Below are 15476 nucleotides of genomic sequence, written 5' to 3'. Positions count from 1 at the left end.
GGTTATAGATTCTTGAGTAATAAGGTCCTCAAAGTTTATGGGGAGAGAGCAGGAAAATGGAGTTGAAAGACATAATAAGTCAGCAACGATGGATTGGTGGAGCAGACTTAATGGGCCAGGAATGAAAGGGTTACTGTATGAGGAACATCTGGCAGCTCTTGGGCTTTATTCCCTGGAGTTCAGGAGAATGAGGGGGGATCTCATAGTAAAATTCTGAATGTGAAAAGGCCTGAACAGATTAGATATGGCAAAGTTATTTCCCATGGTAGGGGATTCTAGGACAAGGGGGCATGACTTCAGGATTGAAGGATGTCCTTTTAGAACTGAGATGCAGAGAATTTACTTTAGTCAGAGGGTGGTAAATCTGTGGAATCTGTTGCAACAAGCGGCTGTGGAGGCCAAGTCATTGGGTGTATTTAAGGCAGAGGTAGATAGGTTCTTGATTAGCCAGGGCATCAAAGGGCACAGGGTGAAAGCAGGTGAGTGGGGATGACTGGAAGAATTCGATCAGCTCATGATTGAATGGCAGAGCAGACCAAATGGCCTATTTTTGCTCCTATACCTTATGGTCTTATGGACTAATCCTGCTCCTGTGCATTATGGTCTTAGGTCTTATGTTCAAAGTAGAACACAACTTCATCCCTCTCTGTTGGTCAAGGGTTTGGGGAATAGTGAAGGATCATGTCAGAATCACTAAGAAGTGGTGAAGGTATGACTTGCTCCTGGGACCAGGAACCTCCAGTGGCCAGTCATAGAGCAAGATGGCTCACCTGCCTTTCATTTGTCATGCCAACATGAATTCTCAGATTGTGGTTCTTCAGTACCCGTTAGATATCCTTTTGTAAGTATTTACAGTTCTTCTCCAGAGGATGCTAAACTTGTGGAATTCATTGCCAAAGGCATCTGAGGAGGCCAAGTCATTCGGTAGAGTTAAAGCAGAGGTTGAAGGATTCTTGATTAGTCAGGGTGTCATAGATTAGAGGAACAAGACAGGAAAATGTCAGGAGGGATAATAAATCAACTATGTTGGAACGGGGAGAAAATGCAATGAACCTAGTAGCCTGTTCTGCTCCTATGTCTTATGGTCTTCAAAATCCATCTCCTGGCTCTTTTCTTGACCTATTACCCCTTTCTTACTCCTGCCATCTGGAGGCGGTTGAACAGGCCCAAGTCCATGTCTGCTGGAGGCTGGAAGCAGGAGACCTGCCTCAAGGTTAAAGGGTTGGGTGAGATCCGGGATCAGCCATGATGGAACGGTGGAGTAGACTGCATCTGCTCCTATGGACAGTGAATGAGGGTGGGTAGGAGTGAGAAACAGGCATTGTTTTCCTATTGTTGTTTTGTTGTTTGTTGTGTTCTGAGTTGTTCTGTAGAGCATTGTGGGCATGCTATGTTGACACAAGTATGCATGCTGACACTTGTAGGCTGCCCCAGTACACCCTCGGATGTGCTGGTTGTTACCACAACTGACACACTTCATTGTATATTTAGATGCTTTTATGATAAATAAACTTGAATCTTCCAACCTATCATGGTTTCTGTTCTGTTCTCCCCTCTTTGTTATCCTTGTTTCCATTATGTACAGTCTCTGTAACTCAAAACATTCATTCTGTTTCTTTCTCCACAGATGTTGCCTGACCTGCTGAGTGTTCGCAATTGAGCCCAGGTGAAGGGCTCAACCCTCAATGGCTACTAGCCAGTGCACTCTCTAGATGCTGCCTGACCCACTGAGTTACGAGCAGCAGTTTGATTTTGTCTCCACGTTCCAGCATCTGCAGTTTCTTGTTTCATCATTCTTGACATTTTGTTCAGTTTGTTCAGAAGGTGGGGTCAATAGACCCAGGTTAGACCACACTTCAATAGTGTGTTTAGTTTTGGTTGCTTCATTATAGGAAAGATGTGGAAGCTTTGGTGACGGTGCACAGGAGATTTACCAAAATGTTGCTTGGAATAGATACCATGTCTTATGAGGACAGGTAAAGTGAGTTATAGCTTTGGTGTTAAGGAGGAGAAGTCACTTGATAGAGGTACCATATACAAGATGATGAGGCATAGATCAAATGGACAGCCAGAGACTTCTTCCCTGAGTGGAAATGGCCAACACCAGGGGTCATAATTTTAAGGTGATGGAGGAAAGTATAGGGAGGATATCAGACCAGGCAGCATCTCTAGGAAGAGGTACAGTCAACGTTTCAGGCCGAGAAGGGTCTGCCTGGCCTCCTGCATTCACCAGCAACCTTGATGTGTGTTGCTTGAATTTCCAGCATCTGCAGAATTCCTGTTGTTTGGGAGGATATCAGAGGTAGTTTCTTACTCAGAGCAGGGTGGGTGTGTGGTAGTGGTAGAGGCAGATACATTGGGGCATTTAAGACCCTCCTAGATAGATACATGAATGTTAGAAAAATGGTGGGCTATGTAGGTGTGAAGGTTGAATTGATGTTAGAGTAGGTTAAAAGATTAAAAGGTTGGCCAAAGAGCCTGTACTGTACTGGAATATTCTAGGGTCCATGTTATATGTAATGTCACCATACTTCTCAATCTCTTCCTCGGCTGCCTGGATGGTTTTCTGCGGCATTTGTACCACATCACCTTTCCCAGTTACAGAGATGTCACATTTAAGGTAGCCTTTCACCCCAGATTTAATATCACTGGGATCGATAAGAGGTGCCCACTTCTTGCTGAAAAAATGCCCTGCAGCATAATGAGAAAAAGTTAAGACAGAAAGATCACTTAAATGCAATTCTTAAATCATAAAAAAAACTATAAATTACGAGAAGAAATATATGTTAAACATCTCAGTATGATTTATTTATCTATTTACCCATCTATCTATTTATATATTTATTGTTCGTTTGGTTATTTGCACAATTTGTCTTCATTTCCACGTTGGTTGGTTGTCATTCTTTGTTCGTGTATAGTTTTTCATAAATTCTATTGTATTTCTTTATTTCCTGTAAGTTACTACAAGAAAATGAATCCCAGTATAGTATACGCTGATTTATACACTTTGACAATACATTTACTTTGAACTTTGAGAAGATAAATTCTCCTTGTAGCTTCATCACCACCAGGAGAATTTCACACAGATATTCTGACCATCACCTGAGCTGGAATTCATACATTTTGTTTAGACTGGGACAGATAATGCACAGAGCATTGCCACTGAGCCACTAGAAAAGTACCTGCTGATCAGGAAGCAAAACTAAATGGTAGTGCAATGGACACATTGGCCCTACAACAGAAGAAGATAAGATAACTAAGGACCAGTAAAAGCCCTAAAGGATAACTCTGATAAAGGCTCTGAAGGAGCCAGCGGGCACCAAGAAGGAAATTCTCCTCTGAAACACTTAGGCAAGTGCAGCACTTAGAAATCAGTGATTTTTCATCCCTAAATGTTGAGCTAGGACAAGGCTCTTCCTCCCTGCTATTCATACGTTTGCTTTGACATAGAGAAGACAAGTTCAGATTGGCAGTCGATAAGCTGGAGCTATAACTAAGCCTCTTCCAATGTCCTTTCATTTTACCTCAGTGACCATGCTAACTTCAAGCAGTAATATTAAAGAAAACACAGTTCTTCATCTAACTGCTATTATGTTTGCCTATGTAACAATCATAGCAAAGACAAATTTTAACAGCAGGTGAAACACATTAAAGCATATAGATTAATGCTAAACTTACTATTTTTTGTCATTCAAAAGTTCCATTAGGTAAACTAGAGTGATACTGCTGGAGTTAGTCTTTCTTCACTAAGTCCTAGCCAATGAAAACAGCCAGATCAGGGAAGTTAAGACATTAAGCTGCACTAGATTGACACAGGAGACAATTACTTCATGACAACACAGAATCTAGCATAGAACATAGAACATAGAAAAGTACAGCACAGTACAGACCCTTCGGCCCACAATGTTGTGCAGACCCTCAAACCCTGCCTCCCATATAAGCCCCCACTTTAAATTCCTCCATATACCTGTCTAGTAGTCTCTTAAACTTCACTCGTGTATCTGCCTCCACCACTGACTCAGGCAGTGCATTCCACGCACCAGCCACTCTCTGAGTAAAAAACCTTCCTCTAATATCCCCCTTGATCTTCACACCCCTTACCTTAAAGCCATGTCCTCTTGTATTGAGCAGTGGTGCCCTGGGGAAGAGGCACTGGCTGTCCACTCTATCTATTCCTCTTATTATCTTGTACATCTCTATCATGTCTCCTCTCATCCTCCTTCTCTCCAAAGAGTAAAGCCCTAGCTCCCTTAATCTCTGATCATAATGCATACTCTCTAAACCAGGCAGCATCCTGGTAAATCTCCTCTGTACCCTTTCCAATGCTTCCACATCCTTCCTATAGTGAGGTGACCAGAACTGGACACAGTACTCCAATTGTGGCCTAACCAGAGTTTTATAGAGCTGCATCATTACATCGCGACACTTAAACTCTATCCCTCGACTTATGAAAGCTAACACCCCATAAGCTTTCTTAACTACCCTATCCACCTGTGAGGCAACTTTCAGGGATCTATGGACATGTGGCCCCAGATCCCTCTGCTCCTCCACACTACCAAGTATCCTGCCATTTACTTTGTACTCTGCCTTGGAGTTTGTCCTTCCAAAGTGTACCAACTCACACTTCTCTGGGTTGAACTCCATCTGCCACTTCTCAGCCCACTTCTGCATCCTATCAATGTCTCTCTGCAATCTTTGACAATCTTCTACACTACCTACAACACCACCAACCTTTGTGTCGTCTGCAAACTTGCCAACCCACCCTTCTACCCCCACATCCAGGTTGTTAATAAAAATCACAAAAAGTAGAGGTCCCAGAACCGATCCTTGTGGGACATCACTAGTCACAGTCCTCCAATCTGAATGTACTCCCTCCACCACGACCCTCTATCTTCTGCAGGCAAGCCAATTCTGAATCCACCTGGCCAAACTTCCCTGGATCCCATGCCTTCTGACTTTCTGAATAAGCCTACCGTCTGGATCCTTGTCAAATGCCTTACTAAAATCCATATAGATCACATCCACTGCACTACCCTCATCTATATGCCTGGTCACCTCCTCAAAGAACTCTATCAGGCTTGTTAGACACGATCTGCCCTTCACAAAGCCATGCTGACTGTCCCTGATCAGAACATGATTGTCTAAATGCCCAAAGATCCTATCTCTAAGAATCTTTTCATAAAGCTTTCCCACCACAGACGTAAGGCTCACTTGTCTATAATTACTCGGACTATCTCTACTGCCTTTTTTGAACAAGGGGACAACATTCGCCTCCCTCCAATCCTCCGGTACCATTCCCGTGGACAAAGAGGACATAAAGATCCTAGCCAGGGGCTCAGCAATCTCTTCCCTCGCCTCGTGGAGCAGCCTGGGGAATGTTCCGTCAGGCCCCGGGGACTTATCCGTCCTAATGTATTTTACAACTCCATTACCTCCTCTCCCTTAATATCAACATGCTCCAAAACATCAACCTCACTCATATTGTCCTCACCGTCATCAATTACCCTCTCATTGGTGAATACCGAAGAGCAGTATTCATTGAGGACCTCACTCACTTCCACAGCCTCCAGGCACATCTTCCCACCTTTATCTCTAATCGGTCCTACCTTCACTCCTGTTATCCTTTTTTTCTTCACATAATTGAAGAATGCCTTGGGGTTTTCCTTTACCCTACTCGCCAAGGCCTTCTCATGCCCCCTTCTTGCTCTTCTCAGCCCCTTCTTAAGCTCCTTTCTTGCTTCCCTACGTTCCTCAATAGACCCATCTGATCCTTGCTTACTAAACCTCATGTATGCTGCCTTCTTCCACCTGACTAGATTTTCCACCTCACTTGTCACCCATGGTTCCTTCACCCTACCATTCCTTATCTTCCTCACCGGGACAAATTATCCCTAACATCCTGCAAGAGATCTCTAAACATCGACCACATGTCCATGGTACATTTCCCTTCGAAAACATCATCCCAATTCACACCCGCAAGTTCTAGCCTTATAGCCTCATAACTTGCCCTTCCCCAATTAAAAATTTTCCTGTCCTCTCTGATTCTGTCCTTTTCCATGATAATGCTAAAGGCCAGGGAGCGGTGGTCACTGTCCCCCAGATGCTCAGCCACTGAGAGATCTGTGACCTGACCCGGTTCATTACCTAATACTAGATCTAGTATGGCATTCCCCTTAGTCAGCCTGTCCACATACTGTGACAGGAATCAGTCCTGGACACACTTAACAAACTCTGCCCCATCTAAACCCTTGGAATTAATCAGGTGCCAATCAATATTAGGGAAATTAAAGTCACCCATGATAACAACCCTGTTATTTTTGCACCTTTCCAAAATCTGCCTCCCAATCTGCTCCTCTGTATCTCTGCTGCTACCAGGCGGCCTACAGAATACCCCCAATAGAGTAATTGCTCCCTTGATGTTCATGACTTCTACCCATACTGACTCAAAAGAGGATCCTGCTACATTACACCCCTCCTCCCCTTTTTCTGCCCTCCCTATCCCTTTTAAAGCACTGAAATCCAGGAATATTGAGAATCCATTCCTGCCCTGGTGCCAGCCAAGTCTCTGTAATGGCCACTACATCATAATTCCATCTTAGAATAAATCAAGGAGCATAAAAGTGCAGAGGGGCATGACAGTGGCTGAAAATATATGACAAGTTTTAATCATAGCACCCAAAGAAAATGTTTTTTCAGGGCCAAAAAGCCCAAGATGATAAAAGATAGGAGCAGAATCAAGCCATATGGCCCATCAGATCTGCTCCACCATTCCATCGTGATTGATTTATGATCCCCCTAAATCTCTTTCTCTACCCTTCTCCGTGTAACTTTGACACCCTCACTAATCAAGGACATATGAACTTTGTTTTAAATATACCCAAACACCTGGCCTCCACAGCCATCTGTAGCTGTGAATTCCAAAGACTCACCACCCCTAGCAAAATAAATTTCTCCTCATCTCTGTTCTAAAGGAATATCCTTGTTTTGTAAGGCTGTGCCCCCTTATCCTAGACTCCTCCATCATAGGAAACATCCTCTCCACATCCATTCTCTCTGGGCCTTCCAACATTCGATCGCTTTCAATGAGATCTCCTCCCCCCATTCTTATAAGCCCCAGTGAGTACAGGTCCAGAGTCATCCAATGTTCTTCATATGTTAAATCTTTTGTTCCTGGGATCCTTCTCATAAGTCCTTTCCAATGCCCAAATATTGCAGCGGATTTACTTTTGACAAACTGAGTTGTATCATTTAAACATCTAATTTATTGTTTTTACCTTCAAATTATACTTTATTCTTTGCCTCCACTGAATTTTCTCAGAAGCTTTTACACTTTATTCTGTACTTATTGTTTTACCTTGTTCTACCTCAATGCACTGTGTAATGATTGGATCTGTATGAACATTGTACAAAACAAGCTTTTCACTGAATCATGATACATTTGAACAAATAATAAACCAGTATCCCTCTACAGCTCTTGTTCTCAACATTATTTATTTACATCTTTTATTTGTGCGATTTGTCTTTTTCACAATGATTGTTTGTCAATCTTTGTTATTTATAGTTTTTTAATAAATTTTATTGTATTACTTTATTTTCCTGTAAATGGCTGCAAAAATGAATCTTAGGTTAGTAAGTGGTGACATATACTTACCTTGAGAATAGATTTACTTTGATTTAGACCTATCTTTGAGAATTTCGACAAATACCAAAAAAATGCTTCAAAATTTGTTTAATAAAATAAAATACTTTATTGAGAACCTCACAGTTTTAGTAATTCTGACTGCAATGGAGTGATCATTTTTCCTGTGCCTGGTCCAAGACTAAACCACACTGGACATTGAAGTGTCAGGTGGGACCAAGCATAATCCTAATGGTAAATTCACTCTAGGTGTGCGGCCCATGTTTCCAAGATGTTAAGTAACTCAGTGTGGTCAGTAGACAGCCCATGGAAAACCATGGAAAGGTACATCTTATATTGAGCCAATGTATTGTACGTACCTGGCTCATTATAAACAGTTCCAACATCCATCTTAAATGCTCCAATCTCTATTCCACGGATCAGTTTGGAATGCCAGACCTGCACAATTACATCAGTGATTACAGAAAGTTAATGGGTGAAAGGTTTACAGAACATCTCATCATTCCCAATGAATATTTAGATAAAAAAATAAGGCAAACTAGCCCGTAAATAATGTAAACACAAGAGATTCTACGGAATGCAGGAGGAACTCATCAGGTCAGGCAGTCAGGCAATACCCAACAGTCGATATTTTGGGCTGAGACCTTTTATCAGGACTGAAACAGAAGAAATCAGAATAAGAGGGTGGGGGTGGGGAAAGAGTACAAGCTGGCAGATGACAGGTGAAACCAGGTGTAGGGGGAATTAGTCGGGTGGGGGAGAAGATAGGTGGGATGGGGAAAAGGGATGACACGGGAAGCTAGGAGATAATAGGTGGAAAACATGAAGGACTGAAGAAGGAGTACAGAAAGACAGCAGCAGATCGCAGAAGCTTATTTGGAGCTGTGATAAGCGACTAATCGGAACTTGGGATTGATTTGCAGGAACAAATTAAAGGAAGGCAGAGGCAAGCGCAGCAGCCATTGTTGGAGTGGACAGAGTTTAGAGTGGTGAGGCTTTAGTGCTTCAAGGCTTCAGTGAGAGAGCCAAAAAAGAAAAGCTGTAGGTAAAGTTGTTTTTTTTCCTTCCCTTCTTTATATCTGCTCAGTTAGAACAGTAGAGATGCCAGTCAGGATAGTGGAATGCTCCTCTTGTGGGATATGGGAAGGCAGGGAGACCCTCTAGTGTCCCTGACAAGTACAACGACGAGAAGTGCATCCAGCTGCAGCTTTTAACAATCCATGTTAAGGAGTTGGAACCGGAACTGGGTAAACTCCGGATCATATGGGAGGCTGAAGGGGTGATAGACAGGACACATAGCGATGTAGTTACACCCAAAGTGCAGGATAAGGAGACTGAGTGACAGTCAGGAAGGGTAAAGGGGTTAAGGAGTCAGTGCAGAGTACACCCGTGGCCATCCCCCTCAACAACAGGTGTACCACTTTGGATACCGTTGGGGGGATGACCTAACAGAGGAAAGTCACAGCACTTGGGTCTCCAGCACTGAGTCTGGCTCTGTGACTCAGAAGGGAAGTGGGGAGAAGAGGCACTGTGGTGATAGGGGATTCACTGGTCAGGGGAATGGACAGGAGGTTCTGTGGCTGAGAACGAAATTCCCAGATGGTACGTTGCCTTCTGGGTGCCAGGGTGCAGGACATCTTGGATCAAGCCCTTAGCATTCTCAAGTGAGGTTGTGGACCACGTAGGTACCAATGACACAGGTAGAGCAAGTGACAAGGTTCTGCATAGGGAGTTCAGGGAGTTAGGTGCTAAGTTAAAGGGCAGGACCTCCAAGGTCGCGATTTCTGGACTGTTACCGATATCACATGTTAGTGAGGCCAGAACTAGGAAGATTATCCAGTTTAGCATATGGCTAAGGATTTGGTGTAGGAGGGAGGGCATAAGATTTTTGTATCATTGGGCTTTATTCCAGGGAATGTGGGACCTGTACTGGAGGATGGTTTGCACCTGAACTGGAGGCCGTACCCTCCAAATATCTGGACCTGCCTCTCATTTTTTTTTGCACTACCTTACTTTCCATTTTCCTATTTTCTATTTATGATTTATAATTTAAATTTTTAATATTTACTATCGATTTGTAATCCAGGGAGCGGGAAGCGCAGAATCAAATATCGCTGTGATGATTGTATGTTCTAGTATCAATTGTTTGGCGACAATAAAGTATAAAGTATAATATCCTAGCGGGAAGGTTTGTTAATGGGGTTTAAACTAGAGTTACAGGAGGATGGGACCCAAAGTGCCAGAAAAGTTAATGGAGAAGTTGTGGAGGCATATATTGGTAAGACCTCAGACAAGGTTACGAATCAAAGGGTTGAGCATGGTGTGACTAGTGTCCTGAGCTGCGTATATTTTAATGTATCATAGGAAAGGTGGATGAGCCTAGGGCATGGACCAACAGCTGGAATTGTGACATTGTAGCCATTGGTGAGACATGATTGCAGGAGGTGCAGGACTAACAGCTCAATATTTTGGAGTTCTGTTGTTTTGGACGTGACAGAGAGGGAGGGATTAACGGAGGGGTGGTGGTATTACTATTCAGGGAAAATGTCACAGCATTGCTCTGACAGAATAGACCGGAGACCTTGACTAGTGAGGCGTTATGGGTGGATCTGAGTAATAAGAAAGGTATGACCATGTTAAAGGGGTTACATTACAGACCACCCAAAAGTCCAAGAGATTTAGAGGAACAAGTCTGAAAAGAGATCACAGATTGTTGCAAGAAACACAAGATTGTTACAGTAGGTGATTTTAACTTTCCACATTTTGACAGGGTATCCCATAATTTAAAAGGACTAGATGAAATAGAGTTTTGCAAATGTGTTCAGGAAAGTTTCCTTTATCAGTATGTATAAGTCCCAAAGAGAGAGCATGCGATAGTGGATCTGTTCGTATGGAATAAGTCCATAAGACATAGGAACAGAATTAGGCCATTCAGCTCATTGAGTCAGCTCTGCCATTCCATCATGACTGATCCTGGATCAACTCAACCCCATATCCTTTGATGCCCTGACTGATCAGGAAACAATCAACTTCCACCTTAAATATACCCATGGACTTTACCTCCACCGCAGTCTCTGGCAAAGCATTCCACAGATTCACTGCTCTCTGCCTAAAAAAAAATCTCCTTAACCCTGTTCTAAAAGGTCGACCCTTAATTTTGAAGCTGTGCCCTCTAGTTCTGGATACCCCCACCAAAGGAAACATTTATTCCACATCCACCCTATCTAGTCCTTTCAGCATTCAATATGTTTCAATGAGATCACCATACAATCTTCTAAATTACAGTGAGTACAGGCCCACAGCTCCCAAAAGCTCCTCATATTTTAACCCCTTCAATCATTTCCTTGAACCTCCTCTGGACGAACACATCCTTTCTGAGACATGGGGCCCAAAACTGTGGACATTACTCCAAGTGCAGCCTGACTAGTGTCTTATAAAGGCTCAGCATTATCTCCTTGCTTTTATATTCTATTCCCCTTGAAATAAATGCAAACATTGCATTTGCTTTCTTTACCACAGACTCAACCTGTAAATTAACTTTCTGGGATTCTTCTCAAGGACTCCTAAGTCCCTGTGAACCTCTGATATTTCAACTGTCTCCTCATTTACATATTAGTCTGCACTATTGTTCCAGACATCAAGATGCATTATCATACATTTCCCAACACTGTATACCATCTGCCACTATTTCGCCCATTCTTCCAATTTCCCCAAGTCCTGCTACAATTGCATAATTGCGTTGCTTCCTCAGCACTACCCAACCCTCTGCCCATCTTTGTATCATCTGCAAATTTTACCACAAAGCCATCAATTCCATTATCCAAATCATTAATAAACAATGTGAAAAGTAGTGGTCCCAATACTGACCCCTGAGGAACACCACTCGTCACTAACAGCCAACCAGAAAAGACCCCTTTATTCCCACTCGCTGCCTCCTGCCTGTGAGCCATTCCTCTGTCCATGCCAGAATCTTTCCTGTATCACCATAAGATTTTATCTTGTTAAACAGCCTCATATGTGGCACCTTCTCAAATGCCTTTTGAAAGTCCAAGTAAATGACATCCATTGTCTACCCTTTGTCCACTCTGCTTGTTACTTCCTCAAAGAACTCTAACAGATTTGTCAGGCAAGATTTCACTTCACAGAAACCATGCTGACTTTGACTTACTTTACTATTAGTCTCCAAATATCCCAAAACCTCATCCTTAATAATAGACTCCAACACTTCCACAACCACTGAGGTTAGGCTAACTAGCCTATAATTTCCCTTCTTTTGCCTTCCTCCCTTCTTAAAGAGTGGAGTGACATTTGCAACCATGAGAGTATGGAATGAGCTACCAGCACAAATGGTGCATATGAGGTCGATTTCAACGCTTAAGAGAAGTTTGGATAGGTACATGGATAGTCGGGGTATGGAGGGCAGGTCGATGGGATTAGGCAGTTTAAATGGTTTTAGCATGGACTAGATGAGCTGAAGGGTGTGTTTCTGTGCTGTACTTCTCTATGACTCTATGAATCTGATTGGGAGGGAAAAAGACCATAGGAGAATGGGAAGGAGAGGGGCACCAGAGAGATTGAAAGATAGGAGAGGAGAAGAGAAAGGGTACAAGGAGAGCCAGAATGGTAAATGAACAAAAGTGAAGAGGGAGAAGGGAGAGGGGAGAAATTTCCAGAAGTTGGAGAAATTGATGTACATGCCATCAGGGTTGAAGGCTACCCAGACGGAATATGAGGTGTTGTTCTTCCAACCTGAGAGTGGCCTCATCATGGCAGTAGAGAATGAGAATTTTGAGTGTAGGTAAAGTAGTTGACCACCAGGAAATCCTCCCTGTTGAAGGTGAAGCAAAGGTGATAAGCCTTCAATTTCCAGCATTGGCAGAATCTCTTGGGTTTATTTTGCATAATATTCAGATCTGTTCTGTTTATGCCTTCTGTTTATGAATGCCTGACCTGCGCACTTATAAGTGCTAGGGGAAGTGGGATGGATTATTCGCTGCATGGGGGCTGCAGCCATGTGGGAACTTGGTTCATAGCTGCATTTCCAACTTATGATGTGCTCGAGTTATGATCAGTTCATTGGAAAAGAAACCTGCCATAAACTGGGGAGGACCTCTCAGGATCGAAAGCCAGTTGAGAAGACATTGTGTTACACAACGAGCTTCTCAACTGCCGCAGATCCTAGAGACGCATACCTTGACTTACAGAATAATGTAAAACAGGTGAATTGAATTTGTAGTTGGTTATAAAACATTTATTGCTTGCAATGAACATAGCAATCAGATACATATATTAAGAGGTGCCAATTTGCTACCATTTCTCCGTTTAGATAGATTGGACATGCAGGAGATGTTTCCTGTAGTGGGTGATTTTAGGACCAGACAGCACAGACTCAAAATAGAAATACAACGCTTTAGAATAGAGATGAGGATTGTTTTTTAGTCAGAGGGTGATGAATCTGTGCAATTCATTGCCACAAAATATTGTTGAGGCCAAGTCACTGAGTACATTTAAAATTGGGCTGGATAGGTTCTTGATTAACAAGGGCATCAAAGGACAGTGAGAAAGCAGGAGAATGGGGTTGAGTGGGAATCTCTAAGTAAAATAAGTAAAGGGAATTGAGAGGGACAGTAAACTAGCCATGATGAAATGGTGTAGCAAACTCAATGGGCCAAATGGGTTTTATAGTCTTATGATATTTCTGCTTTTGAATGAACAAACTTTGGCCAAATGTTGAAGATATTCATCAAACTTCATTCAATCATTTTGAAAATGTAACTTAAAAAGCTATCTAATAATGAGTTTCCTCACCGAAAGTTTAATGATTCTGTCAAATAGTATCTCTGCTGGGCCAATGTAATCAAAGACAAAGTACTACAACAAAAGAATAAAGAGGATTATTACATACCAAAGTCAGTGGTGCATATAAATGTTCAAAGCTCAAAGTAAATTTATTATCAAAGTACATATATGTTACAATATACAAGCCTAAGATACATTTTCTTGCTGGCATTTACAAGAAAATAAGTAAACACAATAAAACTTCTGAAAAAGTATACATAAGCAAAGGCTGACAAGCATCTAATGTGCGAAAGACAAATCATGCTAATAATAAAAAAGTTAATAAGTTATACTGAGAACATGAGTTGTAGAGTTCTTGGAAGTGAGTCTATAGGTTGTGGAATCAGTTTTATTTTATTTATCAGGGCTTATTGGGGCATCATGGCTTGAAGGGCCAGAAAGGCCTACGCCACACTGTATCACTAAATAAATAAGGTACAGCATGGACTAGGCCATTCTGGCCCTTCGAGGTACACCACGCTGCCCCAGCAACCCCACAACCTCGATTAACCCTAACCTAACCACAGGGCAATTCAGATTGAACAATTAACCTAACAGGTCAGTCTTTGTACTGTGAGAGAAAACAAGATCACCAGGGAAAACCCATGCATTCCACAGCAAGGACATACAGAGACTCCTTATAAAACAGCTCCAAAATTGAACTCCAAACTTTGAAACATCCAGAGTTGAGGTGAATGAAGTTGAGGAGCCTGATAATTGAAGGGCATTAACTGTTCCTGAACTTGGTAGTGTGGGACCTAGGACTCTTGTATCTCTTGCCCAATGGTAGGAGGGAGAAGGCAGCATGGCCTGATTGGCGGGGTCCTCAATGATGGATGCTACTTTCTTGCATGTTCTGTGTAAATGTACACAATAGTGGGGAGGGCTTTGCCTATGGTGGCAGTATCCACCAGGTCTACTGAGCAGACGAATAGCAGCACAGAAAAGCAACATTCAGACTGTAAATGGGTATTAACAACAAGCATTTGAGGAAGAAACTTCAATGGACTTATTAAGGAAGTAAAAATAAGTAAAAAGGTAACTAAAATCTCTTTTTAACTAGCAATATTGCAATGTAATTTCCAAGTTGTTTAAATGGGCTATTTATTTTCATGGTTCAACAATAAATACTCTGAGCAAAGTAAAAACATAGTAAAAACAAATGACTACAGATGCTGGAATATGGAGCAAATATAACAAACTTCTGGAAGAACTTATCTGGTCAGGCATCATCTGTGACAGGAAATGGGCGAAGTGTTCCACAACTTAAATAGCCCATTCCTTCCACAGATACTGCAGGACCCGCTAAGATCCTCCAGCGGTTTGATCTTTTTTTCAGTAAGAAGATAATTAGTGAAAGATCTAGCATTTACTTTGCACACTGCATAAGATTAGGACATCCCAAAACATGTGAGGTATGTCTGAAATACAGTCACAGCACTGAGCAAGAAATAACATCACACAAATCAGATACGGATTTGGGATTTCTTTTTACATAACCAAGCACTACTGTTTGTTGACCAAACTTCTTTAATTACTTATTAAGATCTGAGTTTTGATCTCTGATATTTAAGACAGGTGAGAGAGGCTTAAAGGCAGAGTGATATATGTTATCACCGGTAAAGGTTTTTACAATTCTTTAGAGACACAGTTTCAGATTTAGATTAGTTTATCATCATAAACATCAGAGTACAATGAAGTTCCTTGCTCACATAAAACTCACAAACAATATACATGGAAATAACTAGAACAATACAGCACAGAAATAGGAGCTTTGGCCCACAATGTTGTGCTGAACCAATTAAATTAGTAATCAAATGGCATATTAAAGAAGTCCCTTCTGCCTACACAATGTCCATATCCTTCCATTTTTTTCACATTCATGTACCTATTTAAACATCTCTTAAATATCTGTAATGTATCTGCCTGTACCACCTCCCCAGGCAGCACATTCCAGACACCCAGCGTTGTTTGTGTAAAAAAAATCTTGCCCCTCACA

At 42.0% G+C, this 15476-nt stretch overlaps 1 protein-coding gene across 1 annotated transcript in view; it reads right to left on the bottom strand.

Annotated features, from left to right (window-relative positions):
• fer1l6 (fer-1 like family member 6) overlaps window positions 1-15476 on the bottom strand; it is a 311731-nt gene that overhangs the window by 264139 nt on the left and 32116 nt on the right. Inside the window, exons 5-7 of the mRNA XM_072267285.1 lie at window positions 13448-13510; window positions 7999-8077; window positions 2532-2691 (exon numbers count right to left, since the gene is read on the bottom strand). Of these exons, the coding sequence (XP_072123386.1) occupies window positions 2532-2691; window positions 7999-8077; window positions 13448-13510 (302 nt within the window). The remainder of the gene's footprint in view (window positions 1-2531; window positions 2692-7998; window positions 8078-13447; window positions 13511-15476) is intronic.

The sequence above is a fragment of the Mobula birostris genome, chromosome 9 (genome assembly GCF_030028105.1).
Source record: "Mobula birostris isolate sMobBir1 chromosome 9, sMobBir1.hap1, whole genome shotgun sequence".
NCBI classification, from domain to species: Eukaryota; Metazoa; Chordata; class Chondrichthyes; order Myliobatiformes; family Myliobatidae; genus Mobula; species Mobula birostris.
This window is presented reverse-complemented; position numbering and strand designations above follow the sequence as displayed.